The sequence below is a fragment of the Vanessa cardui genome, chromosome 18, assembly GCF_905220365.1.
Source record: "Vanessa cardui chromosome 18, ilVanCard2.1, whole genome shotgun sequence".
NCBI classification, from domain to species: domain Eukaryota; kingdom Metazoa; phylum Arthropoda; class Insecta; order Lepidoptera; family Nymphalidae; genus Vanessa; species Vanessa cardui.
Window position 1 is genome coordinate 5,503,530 of NC_061140.1, and position 23,766 is coordinate 5,527,295.

General features: G+C 31.5%; 1 protein-coding gene across 1 annotated transcript; it reads right to left on the reverse strand.

Annotated features, from left to right (window-relative positions):
• Positions 1-202: 202 nt before the first annotated feature.
• Positions 203-23,507, reverse strand: LOC124537692. The gene is made up of 11 exons (XM_047114620.1): positions 23,118-23,507; positions 22,367-22,535; positions 20,581-20,721; positions 18,511-18,714; positions 18,043-18,282; positions 16,165-16,457; positions 10,799-10,961; positions 8,247-8,387; positions 4,512-4,715; positions 2,949-3,188; positions 203-2,183 (listed from the first exon to the last, which is right to left on the reverse strand). Exons 1-11 carry the CDS (start codon positions 23,306-23,308, stop codon positions 1,842-1,844), a joined length of 2,328 nt encoding a protein of 775 aa, XP_046970576.1. The 5' UTR covers positions 23,309-23,507; the 3' UTR covers positions 203-1,841.
• Positions 23,508-23,766: the final 259 nt, after the last annotated feature.

Below are 23,766 nucleotides of genomic sequence, written 5' to 3' on the forward strand. Positions count from 1 at the left end.
TTGTGTAGAGAATTTATCTATGTGTATGAAAATAACTTAATTATTATCGCAACCACTGGTATATAATGGCCTAGGTGTATTTTACAGTTACGACAAAGAGTATACTATCCATTACAATATTTTACTTTTTTCTGTTGATTGTTCGACATTTGAACCGAATTTCAGTTCGATAAAAATGGCGAAAATGAAACAAATTACCGCATTTTTAACAATATATTTCCCACAAAATTAAATATTCTTTTACAGTTCCACTCCCATTTCCAATTACAAAGTTATACAATTTACATTTAAATAATATTAAACTTCAAACATCCGATAGTTTTATCGATTAATATATTCGATATAAAAATATACTGTTTTGTTTTTAAATGCAATCTTTTTATGTAGTGTTTTTTTTAATCTATAAATAGTTAATATTTATTCATCCTTATGTACTTAAAACATAACACCATGTGTAAACCCCCAATCCCTAGTGTGTTCGTAATAAACTGCGTTCATAATTTAATTAAACATTTTGTATAATTAACAACGAGAATTATTTTGATAGAGACGAGGATTGTGATGGTGTTAACGATTATGATGGTAACGATAATGATAATGATGGTGATGATCTTAACCAGGATGATAATCGTGATGACATTGACGATGGTAGTGATATGTAAATGATAACATTAACGAAGATGAAGACATCTATGCCACTGTTATGTACAGTTTAATGAATTAACATTGATTATATGATTTTTAAGTACTATATACTATTTGTATGAATACAATTATATTGAGGAATTATTTACATCACGTCTGATGAGGTTTTCTAATGATTTTGATGATGACAATCGATTCAAATAAGCTATGAGCAACCAGTCAGTCTTTGAGTCACATTAAAAACATAACTAATAAACAAATAATGATAAATACAACAATTCAATTCCATATAAAAATGTATTTTTTTTAAAACCCGTTAATTAAATAAATACACGATACCCAACACAACTATATATAAACCTCTACATTGGCTTTTCATGGTAGAAATATTTTGTAGCAACAACTCGAAACTCACTGCAGTACACGATCGTAAAATGTCGAAAACTGTAATTAATTAACGCGTCTTACTTCCAACCATAAGAGGAATAATGACAAGTTAATATTTGCTTGAATATATAATCTATGATATTCATTATTCGTGAGGATTTTCAAGTTGTGATCGGGATTTTGTAAGAATTAAGTGCATATAAATATTTAAGTTCGATCGTGTTGTATAGTAACGATACATTAATCAAGAACTCTTTGAATGCATAATAAACACGCTATGAGGAAATCCTAAGACATACGTTATCTTTATTCCTCTTTCAATTGGATAGGTTATATATGCGTAAATTTGTAGAAAGTAACTGAGATTCTAGATCGTTCTTTTCAATAGAATCTTTATTAAGATTTTTTCTCTCATTATGACATTTTTAGTAAATACTCTTTGCTATAATATTAAAAAAAAAAACAGCTAACATCATTTCTAGATGAAGCTTAATAATAAGACAATTCGAATTTCGAACACAATTTTTCTACGACTTAATAAAAAGAATTACTAACATTAAAATAAAAAAAAAAACTAGGAAGACATTTTATTGCTAATATGTATTATTAAATAGTCGCTTTTCGACAAGACTACATATATTATAGTTTGGATTTGAACCATAACGTCGAATTATGTTCGAATAAAATATTTCATTTGTTTCTCATTACCCTTGTTATATTACAATGTTGAATTATAAAATCTTAAATTAATAAAAAAAATATTTATTAACGTTAAATAACTCTTATAGCTAAGTACATAAGATCGATATTCAATTTTTCCTGTCATATATCATATCGAGTAACTTTAAGAAAAGATCCGGTGACATTGACGTTTCAGCGGGTAGTTGTCGGACGCGCTGTACTACCGAGTTGTAACGCTCCCTTTCCTCCGCTTGGTATATTGCGGGTAGTTCTAACTCCTCGTAAAGTCTCTTGATCCTTTCAATGTGCGCTGGTTCCGGACTACCATAGCAGGCTGTGAATACTTTCATCTGTTTCGAATTACACCTCTGCAACGCTTGGACAGCGAGCCAGGAACACTTGCCCTCTTGAATATCGGTACCCACTTTGCCGGTCACCTTTTCAACTCCGAAAGTATCTATAAAATCGTCCTGTAAAAAGGGTAAATGTTTACACTTTTCTTATATAATTTTACAATAATTCAAATATAAAAATTAGCTGCCCCGTATAATCTCTTTTTAATGTTTAATTTCGTGAAAAGAACATTGATTACAGTTTGGTGTTAATTATCGACAAAAACAAACTTAAACTCATATTCCAAATTATACACAAATCAACATTAACAATCATTAACACCACCGTCAACATCACAATTACATGAAATTGTAATATATATTTATATATCTGTATACATTAGTCATTATACTACTACAGTAGATAATTTAAATCTTATTTTTTAACTACAACTACAACAGCCCGTAAATTCCCACTGCTAAGCTAAAGGCCTCCTCTCCCTTTGAGAAGGTTTTGGAACATATTCCACCACGCTGTTCCAATGCGGGTTGGTGGAATACACATGTGCCAGAATTTCTATGAAATTTGTCACATGCAGGTTTCCTCACGATGTTTTCCTTCACCGTTGAGCACGAGATGAATTATAAAGACAAATTAAGCACATGAATCAGCGGTGCTTGCCTGGGTTTGAACCCGCAATCATCGGTTAAGATGCACGCATTCTAACCACTGAGCCATCTCGACTCTTAAATTATCTGTTATTCCGGAAATGTATTTTTTCTACATTAATATTTGTCTTCCACCATCCCACTAAACTGGGATTGTAATATTAGTAAAACAAAAACATATGAATAAATATTTGAAGATAATATAATTCGATTACGAATAAATCTAATTCTCACCTGCATTTGAAATAAATGTCCAATCTCCAAGCATATCTCCTCAGCTATTTTATGCGTCTTCTTATCCGTATTGTTAGCCAGTAGCAGCCCTAACGACACTGGCAGTTTGTAAGTGTAGTATGCGGTCTTGTATTTGACGATAGAACTGTATCTCTCTAACGTAAACAGACTGTAATCGTTCTTGTTGCGATGTGCCATCGTGTAGTCCAAATGTTGACCCATGGACGTGTACAACAACGCCTTGAAATATATATTAAAATCAATTATAATCACGGTTAAATTCCACTGCTGGGGATTGGCTGTTTTGAATTTGGAACTTTAGATAGGTATTAGTTATATAAAAAGGTGGGTAGAAGTATATTATGTGGAAAGATTATTTATTATTTAGAATTGATTGTCTATTAATTCGGAAAATCTAACAGAATCAACAATAACATTGATAATTATACTTCTAATAATAATATGTTTCATTACAAATTAAAAAAAGAAAAGTATATTAAACAACAATATTAAAAACAAAAGAAGACACAGAGTTGCAGTACTCAACAGGTCAATATTCAAATATAGTTAACTATATAACCCTATGACCCATCTGCTGTGTATTTATAAACCCTTTACCTGTTACGAGATTTTAGTTAGGCTAAGATAGGGCGGGGATTGAATCTGCGTCTTACAGATATGTGCAATATAATTATTGAACATTATTATAATACACTTTGTTAAAAATTTCTTTAGTCTTCAATAAAAAATTTTATGATACCGAAATCTATATAAATTATACTATATTTGCATAAATTTTTAAAAGTGAAATTAGGAATAAATTAATCGTAAAAGTAAAATTTGATAGAAAGCAGCCATTTTTTGGATAGGAATTTGTTTTATTTTGTCATCTACTACAACTTCCCTTTCGTGTATTCTATATTGAAGCTAGACTTAATAAATGTAAATACATCAGAAAACAGTTTTAATATGCATGTTCCTAACGTCATACGTATAGTCTAAAAACAATTTTATAGCAAAGAAAGTAATATAAATTGTATTTAGACACTTACTAAATATAAAAATGACAAGAAGTATTTTATGTGTTATTTTTATATCCATTTTATGTCATCAACTCGAGACCTCGGGAGGTCTTGGGTTCAAAGTTTTAAGGTCGACACGATAAAAAAATAATGTATTTTAAGTCTGGAAGTTGAAAGTGCGTACACTTATTTACTTTTGAATTCTTAAAGCAGTTTATCAAGCGCCTGAACTGTTTCCGATGGTGTTGGATTTGCCGTTTATCAGAGCGAGTTTTTTTTGCGCATACTTGGGTGGCTAGTCTTGAAAGTTAGTAAGTCCCAGTGGCGTAGCTATCGTAGGGCAGGTGGTGTAGTACAACAGGGCCCCGGAGTTCAGGGGGCCCCTCTAAACTAAACCCACAACCCCGCGCACAAGATTTCTTATTGGGAAAAAGGGGGTGAGGGCCCGATTCTTTTTCTATGCACCGGGGCCCCTAGCTATGACACTGGTCATTCCTCCTAATTGTCAATTATAAACTAAAAAAAAAAATAAGTTAGTTACCTCATTAAACTGATCCACGATGTATTTGTACTGAGGCATATCCTCGCAGTAGAGTTTCAATATCTCGTATATAGATGAATGAATTAATATCGAATCGTTGATCGCTCCGAGGCCGATGTTTGGCAGGCGGTACCAGCACGGGACCCCGCGGCGCTTCGTGGAACCGTCCATGATGTCGTCCATTACCAAGAAGTAAGCGTGTAGCTGGGATGAAAAGGAAATAACTGTCAATTGTATGTAAGTTTATTGGTTGCAACCTAGTTTAAGTTCCATCCATCTTCGTTTGGATTGCTTGGAAGAGATGGCTAATTAGCAATACGGCCGCCCATTGTACAATAGGCGGCATAAGCATTAAAAATTAAGATTATGCATTAAAAAGAGATTATACAGGGCAGCTAATTGTTATATTTGAATTATTGTAAATATATTCTATTTTAATATTTTGTATTTTGTTTCGGTGGTGGACAATAAAGAATAACTAAATAAAATAATTGTAAAAAAATCCCTTAGCATAGGGATTTCTTAAGGAAAGAGTAACTACTGAGTTTCTAGATAGTTTTTCGTTCGGTGGATATGAAGAATACTGTAACACGACGAATCAAAAGTGCTTTTATGAACCTACTTAAATGAACAATGTTTTGATTTTGAATTTAATAAATCACTAGCGATCCTTACCGGCTTCGCATGAGTGCAATGCTGGTACTAAATATAGTAGAGAATGTTAAAAATTATCAGAGTTTCTCTATTATATTGTTCACGTATTGTATACAAAAACTTTCCTCTCGAATCACGCTATCTATTAAAAAACCGCATCAAAATCTATTTAGTAATTTTAAAGATCTAAGTATACAAAGGGTCAGACAGCGATAAGCGACTTTGTTTTATACTATGTAGTGACAGTGATAATCATAATATATGTAATTAAGACTCTGTGTGGCTAATCTTAGAAACGACAAGTCCGATTTTAAACTTAATGCTAACAATAAGCCACAAGGAACAAGACAATAGAAATAAAGTACATACTCATTAAAGTAACTTTCTTATGTATTCACAATATTAACACGCATGTAGTATATTTCTCCATATCTATGTATATCCGATAAACGAATAGTTTTTCTTTCGTTAAGTAGAATTTAAAAAAAACAAATGCGGCTCTTAAACATGCCATCGGTGCTAGTGAAGTCAGTAAAGTAACAGCCTGTAAATTTCCCCCTGCTGGGCTAAAGCCACAAGTCTCAGTCTCATTAAGGAGAGGGTTTGAAACATATTTCAGCACGCTGTTCCAATGTGGGTTGGTAGAATGCACATGTTGCACCGGTTTCCTCTCTATGTATTCCTTCATCGCCGAGCACGAGATGAATTACCACGAAATGATTTATAAACACAAATTAAGCACATATATATAGTGGTGCTTGCCTGGGTTTGAACCCGCAATCATCGGTTAAGAGGCACGCGTTCTAACCACTAGGCCATTTCAGCTTATATTGGCGCTAGGGCTTTGCGCAAACCCCACTGAGGTACCAGTTACCATCCTCTAATCACTTACTACATCACTAAACAGCAAAATTTTAAATTGTTATGTTCTATTTTTAAGGATTGAGGGGAGGTACAACATAAATAGATTATGCTATAAAATAATTGGCAATTGTATAAACAAGACTGTCGATGTCTCTACATTGTATACCTAAGAATTCATTACATGCACATTAATATTCATTAAATTATGTGCCAGTACCTTTGTATCACGGAATATAATATTTGCCAATATTTAAAGGTTTATTAAATAAATATGAATATTATTGGTAGGGCAGAAAATCAAGTATGTAGGTATAGTGTGACATAACTTAGATGTAGCATCGGTAAAATTTGTAAAACCGATCACATCCGAATTAAGTACGCTCTCCCAAATTATCAATATTTATTTTTTATGTGAATATGATCTTTACACAAACGTAATAACTTGTAATATCATATGACTTAATATATTCGTCAATTTGACACGTCGTTTTGCTTTCTCGGGTTAAATTGACTCAAGAATTTATAGCGACGAATAGCGTTGAATGGCGCGATAGGGAGCTATTTCTATTGGTGGTATAAATCGGCAGTAATCGGTTTTATTGATTTTGCCGATGCTACATATAAGTTGTGTCGTACTATAGTTAGCTCTTTGTCTGTATAAGTCTCATCGTTATTCTCGAGACAAAGTGTAAACAAGAATATTATTGCTGCGTTCCGGTATGAAGAGTGACAACTTAAATTACGAAGCTGAGTATTGAGCACAGACAGATAACATATATTGGGTTGATATTTTTTACATTGTACATACTTTAATTTTATTTGTAATATAAATATTAATAATAAAATAAAAATCCTATGACGTAATTTTCATGGGATGCTAGCCAAATACGCAGGCGATAAGAGCAGAAACGTCAGGTCAAATCTATATAGGATCTAGTATCATGAATATATAATGTAATTAGGCAGAGGTGCAAATGGGCCACTATGGGTGATAAGTGGCAGCTATCGTTCATAAACATTAGTGCTGTAAGATAAAAACATTCATTTCATCGCAATGCGTCACAAACCTTGGGAGTTAGGATGTTATGTCTTTGTGTCTGTCCGTTGACGATATTATATATGATGGTATCCAGAAGGGCTTGCACAAAGACCGCTATTATCAAAGTAAAATTTAAAAGCCCCGGGGTTTAAGATAACTAGACTATGCAGTATTACGATGTTCGTAAACATTGCCCGGGAAAGTAGGGAACTTCCTTTAGATTTAGCCGAAGAGTAAATTCGATAGCTTAAACGATTTTTTTATAAAGGCGTCGTAGAAAAATTGCCTTGAAAGCAAGGTGTTTTGATTTTTATAGTTGAATCTGGCAAACAGCCCTCGATTTGACTTGTATGTTTACCTGAGACCCGTAAACTAAGACTGCAGTCAGTGAAATAACCCTATACTTTAACGCTCAACGTTAATCTTAATCGAAGATTGCGGTTCATGTGCTTAATCTGTGTGTGCATAGACACATGTAAAGTTGGAAGGAAGGAAGGAAAATTACACGTGTCTGACGATAATGATCGACCTGTGTATCCCCGCTTCGGAGAAGCACGGTGGAATATGTTCGAAATATCTTCAAAAATAGTAAGGAGGCGTAACATTGAGACATTTACAGGGTATTCTTTTACTTTAATTCATATTCTTAAGGGAAGTTAATAAAATATACATCAACCTCATAACTTTCAAATCAAATCAATTTTATTCAAGTAAACTTCACAATGAAGCGTTTTTGAATCGTTAATAATTAAATACTACCACCGTTTCGGAAAGCAGCTTCTAGCGAGAAGAAACGGCAAGAAACTCGCATAGTTGCTCTTTACAAATAAACAGATTTACAATGCTGTTATTTACAGTAATTAGTGTCCTATGATGGATCATTGCCCAAAAACGTTCTATTTACCGTATGCAAACGGAAACTGGGGGTTACAAGTTTATTCTTATTTTTTGTATTAATAGTATACTATGTATATCAATCAGCATTGATGGAATAATTTTTTATATTCTTTTGTATAAACATTATATTATCATAAATATATTGTGAAGCAGCTGTTAATACACCTAAGTATTTCTTTTAATTTCTCGCGTAATGATGATTTAAATTTGGTTACAAAAATAGTTAGGTTAGTTTATTGACCATTTGACTGTTAGTTAATTAGTTAAAATATAATAGTCACCATTTCGACGCACCATCCTACGACTCGGCTGACTTTAAGAGATTCTTCGGTAATATTATCCGGGTGCTCCAGAGTTTCATATGCCAGTGTTGTGGTCAATCCTCGAGTTTTCTTGCCGCCATGTAGATTATATTCTAGAACCTAAAATGTTATTTGATTTTGAGTAATGTGAATCTAATATTTTCTATGTCAGGTACATAATACGATGTTTGTTTTTTTTATTATTATAGATATAATTATTTTATCTTTTATATATAATGAAAAATATATTATTTGTAAAAGAGCTGAGATGGCCCAGTGTTTAGAACGCGTGCATCTTAACTGATGATTGCAGGTTCAAACCCAGGCAAGCACCACTATATACATGTGCTTAATTTATGTTTATTAATCATCTCGTGCTCGGCGGTGAAGGAAAACATCGTGAGGAAACCTACATGTGTCTAATTTCATCTAAATTTGCCACATGTGCATTCCACCAACCCGCATTGGAACAGGAAATTTACAGGCTGTTACTTTACTTTACTTACTACTATATTATTTGTACTTCAATCACTTGAAAACTGCTGAAAGTACATGAGACTTTGACCAAACTAATCCGAACCGTTCGTAGAATGTGATGGGCTAATTCCGTTGATAAAAGGGGTTTTTTTTTCTCCAGTGAAGAGTGCGGGTACAGTAGACAATACTATATTTAATCTTCAAATAAAAGACGTAAGTTGTAGTTAGACTCTTTGTGTGTTGATAGATTTTAATAAGATATTCGGTATATATTATATTTTTTATAGTAGCAGACGCGCCTATTTATTTTTCTGACTATGTGATTGCAAATGGCCAGCTTCACTGGCCGGGACAAAAGTAGTAGACTTTTGTCTCGACATTTGAGCCGTTTGGGGCCCTGAAAGTCCATCCTGTTGATGACACACTTTGTGGAGATTACACTTCAGCTCAGGATGGGTTAACTAGGACGGACGTTTAAGCTGGGATATCAAGGGCGTTCCTAGTTTGGGTAGCGTTTCCGCCGCAAATAGAGAGTAGAATTCACATCTATTCTCGTGCTTTAAAAAGGAATTAAGTATGTCTTTATAATTTATAACTAATGTTTATTAATTGTATGATTTTAACTAGCTAATAATACAAATATAAAAAATAAAAGATAATGAATGTATAACAAATATAGAGAAGCGCCAACATTGATCCAAATTTTATGGTGTATCTAGAAAGGTGGAATTTTCGACAATAAATTTATTCCATAGTATTTCAGGACGTGTATACGATACTTAAATCAATGTGGTATGTTCCAACTAAGTATATTTTATCTGTGGGGTTGTAAAATCAACTTATTTGCTAGTCGTTCTCAAAAAACACCGTAAAGTACATCTTAAAGTGTTTGGCGATCGATTTGGAATTTTGGAACAATCAGTAATCTATGAAAACTTTTTATTTAAGTTAAAACATTGTGTTGTGATCTCATTCGTTTATACCAAAGTCAGATACTTAAAATTTTCTTAAATGTAAAACCTTCTTGGTCATTGCAAACGTTTTTTTTTTAACGGAATAATTTTAGGCCCTACTATTTTTGCCATACAGAAATGGTATTTTTACGTAATGAATATGTATTATTTTAAAAAAAATGTACGAATGAAAATGTAAAACCTTTTTAGGTCTATATCACTGGTTTAGTACAAGCAAACATCGACTGGATTAAATTCTAATATAAATTAACATGACACATTGAATGTCTAATAGAGAGAACGTATCTGTGTCAGGGGGCCAGTTTCTATTTGATGAGCAACACTTTAGCTTTCGGTATGCGGTATTTTGATGGCATTGCGCGAAATCAATGAAATATGAATTATTGTAATATATTATTTAAGCACATATGACATTGTTATTTTTTTTTTATATTATTCGTCTGTATCTGTTACGTGCATACGTACGTAACAAAACTAAGTTTTTGCAAAGCTGCATTTGGTTCTGGTGATCTCATTATTACTTTAATTATCAGTTAAAGGTTTATTAAAACCTTTTAAAATTATTGAAATTCAATTTTTGTTAATTTTTCTTTTGGCATGATAGATGATATTTTTTTTTATTAAGACAACCAACAGTAGATACAGTATCATATGAAAAATAAATAACATTTTAAAATTATCAAAGTAAAAGTTCTACTATTTAGAGGTAGTTTCAACATGCATATTATTGAAAATATGAATTAAACATTATTTCAACTAAAATTATAAAATAGAAAATAAAAACATACATTTAAATATATGATCAAAATTAAAATTGAGCACAAATGAAATTCTTTTCTTTTTGATTGAATAGAGGTTAATCTTGATTCACATATACAATAAAAAATGAAAAGAAAATAAAAATGAGGTAAATATTATCCCAAAACTATAAAAAATTATAACTTATAACATTATTAGCTTACATTTTGCTTAGTAGGTACTAGGTAGTAGTAATTAAGGATTTATTTATTATTCTATGTATTAATTTTTTATTTTATTTTTGAGCAAATCTTATAATGAGTAATATTTTTAAATTCATACCTGTTTTGTCCAGTTTGCAACTTCAGGCATATTTGTAAATCTTGTGTTTTTCAACATTGTTTCCATAATGTTCGGCAATAGATCCTGGAATGTTTCCTTTTCCCTTTGCAACTCTGATATGGACGCATTTGTTGACATTTTAAGAAAGTTCTGTTGTTGTACACTATAAAAATAATTAGCTTAAATTATTTTGCTTCAGTTAACTAAATCAAAAAATACAGTATAATTTTAAAGACATGGTTAGTAAAACATAAATAAATTTAAAAGTCGAAGATTTTACGATTTACTTTAAAGCATTTAGATTATTTTTTTTATATGATGGACTATAATCTATATATTAATGGTATATGTTATATAATTAAACCATATTTATTGTTTGGTATACATAAGTATCTATTGTATTTGTATGTTGAAATGGCAACGTAAGCCAGATCTGTTCTGATCTGATTTGATCATTTTAAGCTGAGGGTTATCAGAGTATCCCATTTAAAGGTGACATGAATGACTATTATAAGGTATTATGGAACACACAATAAACATCTTCAGTTAAAGATTAAGATTGAAGATTAAAGATAACATTCCTTACTTCAACTGAACTTCCTTTTAAGATACAATACTGAATAGACTTGGCTTTGACATAACAAAGAATTTTAATGTTCTATTTTTAAATAAGTATTCAAATGTTAATTTGAAATATTTGCATTATTTGATTTCTTCTTTGAGCACAGATAACTATCTCAAACTTTGTTACATGTTGTTATAAATATTATTTTGAATTGCATATGCTGGCTTAATAAAATATTGATGATTTCTATATTTAACTTCTTTTGCTGCTTTAAATTCAAGATTTTTTTGATAACTAATTTATTGTATATATATATATATATGATATTTATTATAAATATAAATAAAAAATAGAGTATTATTTTTGAATTCTGTTAAAAAATAGATATAATAAGAAATTTAGGCAGTTGAAAAAAATGTTTGTGTTAGTATGATGTTACATTTTTAACATAAAATTAACATTGTATGATACTCACCTGACATTTATTAAGCCCAAACGGCTACTTCTACTTATTATTCTAAAAATCGACATCGCTAATTTTTTAGTTTTTAATTTAGGCTACGCGCCAACAACTTTCTCTGAATATATTCTAATGACACGTTTAAAAGGAGGTTTTCAAAAAATATTTTCTACTCTGAAAAATAATATTATTGTTAGTTACACACAACACTAATACAGAAGATAAACTGTTCAAGAACTACAATTTGAAAATACCATCACGTAAATAGCGAAACACCAATACTAAATGACTACTATTGACTATACATATAACAACTTTTAACTGCGGTGTAGACAACTGGAACAACTTAACTAGACTGACACTTGACAGTGAGTGACGTTTACTTCTGACACTTTAATAGTTTAGTGTTACTAGATGTGAGTACTAGCTACAGAGCAATTAATCAATAAAAAAGTTTGGCACGTTTCACTAAGTATGTATATCTTTTTTTTTATTTAATTTTATTTAAACTAGTTTTATTTTAAATACATAGAAATTGACATTATTATTTGGCAATAAAGTACACTTTATTTCGATTTTGTTAATTGATCAGTAGTTTAATTTAAAAAGAAAAAAATAATAAGAACTTTAACTTCATTATTATTGTTATTACTTATTGTGTAATAATTTCGATAAATTTTAGGATACTTTTAAGATATAAGTTTGTTACAATGAAACTACTGTATTATATTCAGCACTTTGTTTTACTTGAAATATAATATTGTCCCAATCTACCGTCATAATTCATAATCTGCAATTTTTTATCGACAAACTAAATCAACATACCAGAACTTGGCGGGAATTCAGTTTGTATTTAATATATATTTCTTTTCAAGCTTATGCTTATGAATGAAGAGAACGACTGGAATGGTATGCTTATACATACATACATACATATTTGCAACGACTTTAGTTGGATAAAACTCATGTGACATGCTATAAAATAAGAGAAAAGGTGATAGATAAAAGATTAAGAGAAGAGAGTGAGATTGCCCATTATCAATTTGGGCTTCTGCCAGGTGAAGGGATAATACATCCCATCTTTGTACTCCGCCAATTGTGCAAGTTCTGTACTTCTGACGGAAGAACCTGCACATGATGATTCATTGATCTCAAGAGATCCTATGGGTCGGCATTAGAAATTCGCATCCCGAATTTGATGATTGTTTCTTAAAGGAGTTGCTCTCCTCTGTCGAAATTTACCCCTCCCTTAACCCTTAGTTTTTTTTATGTGCGTTTAAAGTTACGTGTAACGGATCGATATTTTAGATTATAATTAACCTTAAATCATTATTTTTTCATGTTTATTAGCTTTTTTCTGTATTATATTACAACAAGTACTACGTTAATTTATAGTAAAAAAAAACAAATAAATATTTAACTTAAAATATTCACAATAATATGAGGGTGAAACTGAATGGAGCAGCCATTTTCTACAGTAACGTGCTAATTGCGTCATTCAGTTTCTTTCGTGGTTACGTGAATGTGCTTTTGGTGTTTTCGTTTGCTTTTTGTGGATTACCGTCAATTTTGCTGCTCTTGAACATTGATATCTGTTGTACTCGAACTACTTGGCTTGTTTTTACTGATTTTGATTTTGCTCTACATTTGACCTTTGCGCGTTCTTTGGATTTCCGCCTGTACCTAGCGATTTGAATTTTTTGAAATGGATCCTAATGTTCCATCTTGCAGTCGGGATTACCCAGCGACTGTCACTCAAGGTCTTTAAATAACTAATTTTATGGCCTTTGTTTTGTTATCTTGTTATCAGAAGTACAAAAACTAATAAATTATTTTGCAGATGAAACCCAAGGAGACTCGTCAACCCGTGTTGACAGTCAGCCTGAAAAACGAAGACTGTGCACGTCGGAATTTATCTTATATTAATCTATGTGGAATTTTGCGAGACTAATAAAAAAAATTGTTTTCTGAAGAGCAAGGCTTAGTGGAGTCAGTTAAAAAATGCAGAATACATCGAGTGTCCTTCTACGTCGATTATACTGCTAACGCCACTGTTGGCATGTTCTATTGTACGAAAAAAACATGTAAAAATAAATCTAGGAAATCAAGAATTGTAGGGACTTGGTTCAAAAATGTGAAACTGGATTTATTTCATGTTTGCACACTTATGGTCGCATGATAAAGTTATATTCGAAGACCCATTGAAGGATGAGAAGCAGCAATGCTTAAGTCGGGCTACCATATCTGATTGGTACAGTTGCTGCCGAGAGGCAGTTGTCATATACCAATTACATTATAATTGAATACATGTAGCGCCGTGATATTGTAAAACATAAAAAAGATCCATTTATCGAATTTTTAAATATAGTTAAGTATGTATGTATAAGTAGCAAGTGTAGTATATGGTGTCTAATAAATTTCTAAAATATACCTATTGTTTTTTCTATATTTCAACCAAAATTAACAGCCCCTCACAGGAGGGGCGAAGCCCCCCCCCCGGCAACAAAAATAGTATATAGTTTTAGTAGCTAAGGATAGGTTAGGTTAGATTTTATGACCAAACGCCGCGCAAGCCGAGCGAGCGAAGCGAGCGTGCCGCGGCAGCGGCCGGCGCAGCGCCAGAAATCACATTTTATACCAATAATTGAAATTTTATATCCCCTTCCAAAATTTAACGAACAGTGCGAATTTTGATGATTTCAGTATTGAAATTTGAAAATTGAGAAAAAAATACTAATGATTTTCGCGCGATGCAATCCCGATCCTATGATAGAACGCGTCGTTAAGTGTTACAATGGGACGTAAAAGAGAATGGTGTGCCCGGGAAGTATGTGGAGTTAATTCTTGCTAGATCTATAAAAGCATGGTCAGACATGTCCTATATGGATCAGAGAGGTGGTCTATAAAAGGTATGAATGAAAGAGAACTACATGTAGCGGAAATGAGAATGTTGAGAGACATGTGTGGTGCTACGCGAAAGTGTAAATCGCGAATGATATGAATGATTACATAAGAGGCAGTCTGAATATGGCACTGATAACCGTGAAGTTGTGTGGAAACCAGCTGTGATGACATGGGCATGTTATGCGGAGGAGTGAAGAACATATTGTGAGGGAGGTTTTGAGCATTGACGAGGATGGATTTAGAGGAAAGGACCAAAGAAAGGATGGATGTATGGTGTGAAAGACGACATGGCTAGAAATAATTTTACTTGTTATATGACGTTAGTCAGATGTATGGAAGAACGAGACATGCTGCGCCGAACCCAAATTAAATTGGTGTGAGGGTAGGAAGATGATAATGATTTACTTTTTGTTCTGACCTGTAAAAGGTTATGAAATAATTAATTATCTACATGATACAAATTACTTTTATAATGACTGAAACACTCTAAATTTCACTAGGGAATTTCTTGTAGAATGTAATTGTAACTAAGAAACATAAAAATCGGCGTTTCAATTTCTTATTTATTTATAACTAACATTCTACATTATTCTACTTTGTCAGATTAATCGCTAATATTTTAAAAGAATAAAACTTTCCTAAGCAATAAATGTGAGTAATTAATTTGTTACTAGTTTTTTTGGGTTGGAAATAAAATTATTTATTCAGTGAGTATCACATTTAATTAACTTTTTGTAATGTTCACATCCATTATTAATAAAATTATGAAGTATAACAAGCATTCAATCAGGATAATTTCAAACATTAATCTTCTTTAACATTATTCCTGTTTTCATGTGATGTTTGAAAATGTTAAACTACAAAATAATATTTATAATTGAAAATAGAATGGATGTAAAGATTAAATACATATCTTTTTCTTGTTTTTAATCACATATCACTTATACACATATCATTACAAAAGTAGTTTTACCACTATAACTTAAAAATACGCCTATCCTGTTTTTTTTCTTAATTTTGGAGTTTTGTGTTTTACGTAAAATCCAAATATTGTTTACTAATATGCTGCCTTTTTAATTTATAAATAAAGCCCATTTCATTAATGGATCAATAGATTTGTAAGCAAATCATATAAAGAAATTAAGTGAAGACGTAGTATAAAATTTATCAGACCTTATAATACTGATGGGGCTGCTCTGTAGAATTAATAAGTAGATATATATGGGCATAAAATATATACACCAATTACATAACAAACAAAGTACAATATTAATCTCAGCAATATTTTTTCAAAGAGCTAATCCCAGGAATAAACTACGACACACTTATCATAGAAATTCTAAATTCAAATATCTAAACCTATGTTAGTAATAGTATCACTTTCAATATATAATTTAAATGCTTCGCCTAAAGATGTTGTCGAGAATTTTGAAAAATAAGTCGTGAGGAAGTCCTCTTGTGACTTGCTGTATTTGTGTTCTAAGGAGATCGTAAGTAGCCTCTTCGTAGACGGAATAGGTGTGGGGTAATTGAAGCTCTTCATAGAGGTCTTTGATTTTTTGGACGTCTTCAGGTTTGGAGCTCCCATAGTGGTCTTCCATGAGCTGGCGTTGCGCTGGTGTCGCCCTCTGGAGCGCGACAACTGCCAACCATGTACACTTTCCATCTTGAATGTCGGTGCCGTTTTTGCCCATCACTGCTGGATCTCCAAAGCAGTCGAGGAAGTCATCCTGTAAAGATAGAATGGTTTTTATAATATTTCTTGATTATTTTAACAAAGTTCTAACCCGTGGGTGTCTTTCAATCAGGACTGATTATGAAATGCATTATCAGAGTAATAGGCTATTTGACAATGCGAAAAATAAATTGTGAATTATTGTAATCAGTGTATATTATGAGTTTCAAAATTGTTATTTACTAACGAAACTTGAAACTAATACTTAATTTATTCAAAAATCAATAAATAGCAATGCATTTTTTCAAACGTTTGTCACGTGACACAAAACGCTCCGGATTGGCCGGGCTTATGATGAAGTCACTTTCTTGTAAACATTGCTTTTCTACTATATGTACCACAGATTAAAATACAGCAAAATGACGTCACCGACCCCATTGCAGCGCCATATTATCCAAGTAGCGTTTTCGCGCGTTATTTAAATATGGAATTTTTAATATGATATTTTTCGGCAAATATGTACCTACTATAAATGAAAAAATCAACTTTTACTGCGTTCCTTAACCTCTATTAAATAATATAAAATGGATTTTAAAAAGCAGTCAAATAGCCTATTATAGAATAATAATAATAAAATTACTGATTGGCCATAAATCTGCCAGTTATCATCTTCTGGAGTTGATGTTGGTAGATTTGAAATTGTGATCTTTGTTTGTGTGATCGAAGCATATTTATATTAAAAAAAAATCATAATATTAGATATATTATCAAGAATACTTTGTGAATAATGAATTGATTAAAAACCCATTCATCCGTTTTTGTACCAATAAAGTCAAGGGCACTTCAATTAGAATTGAAAAGATAACATGGTTTGGCATATATTACGTAAAATAGCTGTTGTTTAACTTGTCTGTATAAATTTCGCATAAAATTATTGAATATTTCTTGAAAACACTTGATAATAGAAACTTTATGTATTTCCCTTTTGTTGTTCGGAAACCCAACACTTAATAACTCAAATGGAATTCCATTTTAATGAGTATTTTACGCAACGCGAAAAGCGATGAAATTAATTAAACGTTATATATAGCATTATTACAAGTTTACAACTTTTAATTAATCATGATATTTTTTCTAAGATATATGAGGAATATAACTGATGAATTAATATTTCGTATATTTTTCTTTCTGCATACCAGGAAAACATAAAGGGAAAACATTGATAATAAACTTCATTAACAATAACTCATCCGACTAAATCAGTTCCTTCCTTGATGCCTGTAATGACTCTTGTTGGAGCACTTATCTTTTAAAGTAAATATCATCAATATAAAAAGATGAAGTAGGTAGTAGAACAACTAATAAGTGACTTTTAAGGTTTTTTGACACGAATGAGACACTTGATAGTAAGTGGTCACCACAGTCTGCTGGCTGTACGAAACATTTCATATTTCTTATATCGCTAATGCTCCTTAAACCTTGGGATCAAAGGTGTTATGTTACTTATATCTGTAGTTATGTACTGACTGGATTATTTGTTTTTTTTTTTTAAATTGACTTGTCAAATAATTTCTGCTGATAATAAGAACATTTCTGTTTTTATGTAACTATACATGAGCAAGTTAAAAAAAAATACTCACTTGAATTTGGAAAAATTCTCCCATTTCCAATAAAATGGTCTTTGCTTGTCTGTGTGTCTCGGGGTCGTCCACTCCGGTCATGAGGAGAGCGAGACCGACTGGCATTTGGAATGTATAGTACGATGTCCTGTACTTCGTGATCGCTTCGTACTTTTCCATTGTGAACTGTGACAAGTCCGGTTTGTCCGTTTTCGTCATGCTTCTAGTCAAGTGTTGTCCGATTGCGCATTTCAACAGCATCTACAAAATGATAACGTTCATTTTAAATTTCTTGACAATAGATGTAACCAATTGAAATAAATAAATATTTTATTACTGGTATTAATTGGTTGTTTATAAAAAGTTTCTTGTTAGCATTTCCGTTCCACAAAATAACTCCCACAGAAGAGATAAGGGACAGGGAAGATGTGACACATCAAAATTTAATGTGTGTTCTGTGTGTAAGAATTAAAACCTCTTTTTAATCACCTCATTGAACATCTCCATAACATTCTTGTAGTAGGGCTTGTTCGAAAAGTATCGTTTAAGTGTTGAATACATCGCAGAGTGCATCATGCTCGCATCATTGACGCCGCCGAGCCCGACGTTGGGCTGTCGGTACCAGCAAGGCACGCCGCGACGCATTTCCGTACCCTCCATTATGTCGTTAAGTATGAGTTGGTATGTATGAAACTGTAAAAAGAGCATTCATTTATGCCATACTGCTAGTGGGAAATTTATAAAATACTTAACACTAGGTATACGCTTATCATACACATATATAATAATGTAAATAATGTAAACTCTGCATCGTTTTTTTTTTAAATAATAGTGAGTTATTAATGGAAAAGCTTAACACTTCCTACAAATATAATAAATACGAAAGTTTGTAAGGATGGATGTACGTTTGTTACTCTTTTACGAAAAAACTACTTGACGGATTTGAATGAAATTTTATAGTAATATGAATATACATCAGAATAACACATAGGCGTCAATTTATAGTGTTTTTTTTTTTGCATTTTGGGATAATATAGCCAGGAAGGGTCGCGAGTCTTATTAAAAACAGAAATGCCCAGCTGGCTACATTAACGGGTTATTCTATTATTAATTCCCTTTATTAATTTTTTTTTTATATTGTCTGTATCACTTTCTCTAGTATAGAAAATTGGGATCTTATTTTTGATAATAAAACAATTGAATCATTGTTATTTTCATGTAACAGTAAATGTTGCACTGTCCCAATGTCCAAATGTCACACAATATCGCTGGTAAAGTTCAATGCGTTATTCTCCTAAACTTGAAAGTTGACAAATTCTCATCCAGCACATGCAGGTTTCCTTACGAAGTTTCCCTTCATGAATAATAAACATGAAAATGATGTGTTACTCGGGTTTGAACACAGGGGACTTATCGGTTAATTTTTATATTTGTACGCGGTCTGGCAAATGTTCCACTGCTAATTGGTAAATGGTCACCATCATCCACAGATATTCCTAACATCACCAATCACCTACATATGATTTTACTATCTAAGATGTTACGACCTTGAAGATTCAGTACAGCTATTAGTGAATAATAACACCTAACCTACATATAACGGATTAATTATTAGGTCAAAAATTAAAAGAAACGTAACGTATTGGAATTGCAAGGAATAACTGTGAGATAGACAATTAATACTATAAAATAAGCAGTAATACTCTAAGAATCAATTCTGTTAGTAACAAAAATAATATACAGGCCCACACGATAAGGCTCTAATTGAATTAAGGTAATAATAATAACAGGTTCTGTATCGAGATTGATTAACGCCCATGTGATAATATACATTTAAAACTACTTTAAACAATTCATCTGCGTATCTATAATATATATTTTTTATTTAGTTTCTTGTTAACAACTCCTTTTTTATATTATTCATAAAAACTAATGTTTTTGTTCATAGCTCGGCCAATATCAGGATTTATCAAGGTTAACTTCAACTATATTATAATGTTTAAAGTATGGGCATAATGTTTAATATTCATTCCATACCACTTCCCGAGATGTTTTCATATATTATTTATGCAAATGTCTTATAAAATTCATTTATTTAAAATTAGAATTAAAAATGACTTATTCTATATTGTCTATGAGCAAGCTACGAAACTGGAAAAATATCGGTTCTAACTTATAGAGACCCTGCCATATGTTACACGTGTGTATTTTTTTGTAGATTAATCTTATGTAGTGTCAATCTCGTCCAATTTATTATGTTAAATACTCTTTTATAAGAACTCCTTCATTTAATTTGACTTTAATGATAATAACACCTTTGTATAATATTGTATTAAAAAGCTGAGAGCGTGTGATAGCATAATCTTTGATCAATATTTAAATATACGCTTCGTTATATTTTTATTCATACAAAAGTCATACAATTCATACAAATATCGTTATTCGTTATATATATGTAATTGTAAACGATGATTTATTGGCAGCCAATTTTTATAATCTACCATAGAGAAAATGAAAAGAATACAGATGATATTTACGTAGAAAAAAAAGTTTGCTTACCATTTCAGTGCACCATCCCATTATATTGGCCAAATGGATGTTTTCTGGTGTCAGGTTTTCTTGTGTTTCAAGCATTTTGTAAGCGAGTACAGTCGCGAGACCGCGATTCTTCTTTCCATTTGGGACATTGTACTGCAACAGCTGTAACAAAAATAACATTTAATGAAAGACATTCAGTATAAACATTCATTTATATTATTAATAACCCTTATGTCATAACAAAAAAAAACATTAGATTAATCATTATTAATTTTAATTTCCCTAATACTACCTAAGTATAAAACGATCCACAAAATATACAAACATACAAGTATCTCGAATGACATAAAATTCCAAACAAGTTATTAATTAAATCACAATTCGCACATATAATATATTTACATTTATTCTGCTATGTCACACACGCAGTTAGAAAAATTATATAAATTATGCCTTAAAAAAAATAATATACATCATTACAGCTTGAGCAATAGCGGAAAAAATAAAAGAAGTTTTTAATCTGTTGTAATAATTTAAAGTTTTTCGGTACGGTTGATATATTTCACGATACTTTTTATACATTTTTTAGGCGAAATTTAAGTCGTTGCTATCCTTTTTATCCATATTATACATATTTATATTTGTATAACATTTATTTCTTGCTACTGTACGATGTAGAAGATTAACGAGTTGATTTTATTTGCTTTACGGTAACATTAATAAATATATTTAAAATAAATTTTATAAAACTTTTCAATCGAAAAACATAAACAAATATGGTTTCAATTTAAGTTTGTAATCAAAATTTTGATTAAGGTTTGTCAATAACGCAGAACAAATACATTACGCAAAATAAGTTTCTTTCTTAACAAGGTTTCCTTTGAATTGCTTAACTGAGAAGTTTTCTTTTGACGAATTTCGCCACTTATTCAATTTTTTATTGGGTTTTGTAATCTTTTGTTAACAACTAGCAGGTAAGAAACGGACACTTAAATTATTATTAAATACTTAAATAGTTACTAACGTAAGGACTATTATACTTAAAATAAATAATTTAAACAAATAGGAGGACCTATTTGGAAATTTAAAACCATCTTGATTTGATACTAAGTCTAACTAAGTATTTAGTGTAAGTATCAAAGTCTAAAATAAATCTGTACTGATAATAAACAGATAATATTAATACATGAAATTTTCAAGGATAATTTCTATATCGATATAAAAAGTGAGTAATAATTAGAAACTACATTCACGTACGGTCGTAATTATTAGAAAGTTAGAAATGTCTAGATATTTTTTATGTGCTAGATGTCTTAGAATCAGCAAGTCTAGAGGTCGTTCTATAAATATCTCCAACTTCAATTAAGACCTGTTTCGTGACAAGTTTTTGCTATAGCAACATATCAACTAGCTAATGTATATCATCTATTAACCAAGTTTCAAACGCACTTTCATTGCTTAAACATCGAATTATTGAAGATTCATTATTACGCTTTATTTTCAATTTAAATAGGCACCTATACAAACTCTAAATTTGCAAAACACATTGTGTAGGTATTCTTAAGACTGCGTCGTATGAGTAACCGGTTTAATGTTATACAAAGTCAACACGATTTATAGGTATATTGACTATTTTAATATTTACATTTGTTATACTTGGTAGCTTTAATTAATTCGACACATAACATGACGATTCAAAAGTACTTAAATTAATAGTATTTCGATTTCGACTAAATACATCGTTTTTGAGATGAAGCGGTTCTATATCATTCTGTCTAAACACTGACAAAAACAACATAGAACGTACCTTGGCCAACCACTTGCTGGCTTCCGGCACGTCAATATGCTTGCCAGTTTCAGTGAGGTCCCTCACGATGTCCGGGAAGCAAGCCATGAACTCCCGGGACTGGTCTTTGGAGACGGCCAGTCCACGGGCAGCTAGTGGCATTTGCTGAGGAGTGAGGGTCGACAGGAATCTAAAGATAAAAATTTTAATTGGCATATTTGCTGCGACTATGACAAAGAAGCAATTTCTATATGACCAATTTCTTATTTGTAAATAACACAACAGTGCACGGAATATTTGATTATATTTATCAATGTACACCCATGATGTACGTGTAATTGTTTGTTTATGATTACCATATTTGTTGTTAGGTGGGTATATTTAAACCAACAATAGAAATAAATATTTTGCCTTATCAATTATGTAATGAACAAAATAATATATTATACGATAAGGTTACTGGTGCTCCAGCGCATGTTTGGTACATTCCATATCAGTGTTACAAATTATATTAATAGAATAGCTATCGAGTTCGACTTGTTAAAGTTAAAATAACTTTGACAATGAATTTGATGTTCTTTTTTTGTTTCATAATTCATTATCATTCTGTATAAACTTAACATTGTGAATGTAAATAAAGATGGTAATTGAGTTGTGACACCAATACGGGATCGTGTATTACTTACATCGGAGTAAATAGATATTCAATGTACGCGCTATACAACTGCTAATGTTACGCAAACTGCCACTCCGGTTAAGTGAGTTCACTGACCTGTGATATTTCTGCAACTTCAGCAACCTCTTCGGTCCCGTTTCTTCATTTTGTGTCTTGATGTTTTGCTGGTCCAGCCGAGGCGCCATGGAGTCGGAGTTGGTGACACTCGTTGTCTTGCTGATTTGCCGACGCAACTCGGTCTTGTAAAATTGTAGAATTTTTTCTACACTCTTCCTTGTAGAGAACATGGTTGTAATAAAAATTCTTCTTCCAGAAATTTAAATTCAATACAGTCGAGTTTTCCTTAGCGTTCGAAAAGTTTATCAATACGAACAGTCAATTATTGTTGTTATAATAAAGTATGTTATATCTTAGTAGCGAGTACCGTAAACGTCTGTCCACAAACAGTATTTGTGACTGACTGATTCTTTGTTATGTTTTGCTCCTTACTAGTTGCCAGTCAGAGCGGGTTCACTCAAAATAAGCAGTAGGGTTGGATACAATGTTTACATTCATTTTATCGACGTCGATAACGTTATCAATGAACTTATTTTCTCTCATTCGAACACAGAACGTTCATTGCGCGAATAAGAATCATTATCGACGAATGTACAACGTGAGCGATAAATAATTAATTATTTGTTATCACCATTTTATATTCATAATATTTTATTTATTTCGTTAATTTTAATCAGTTTTTTTTATA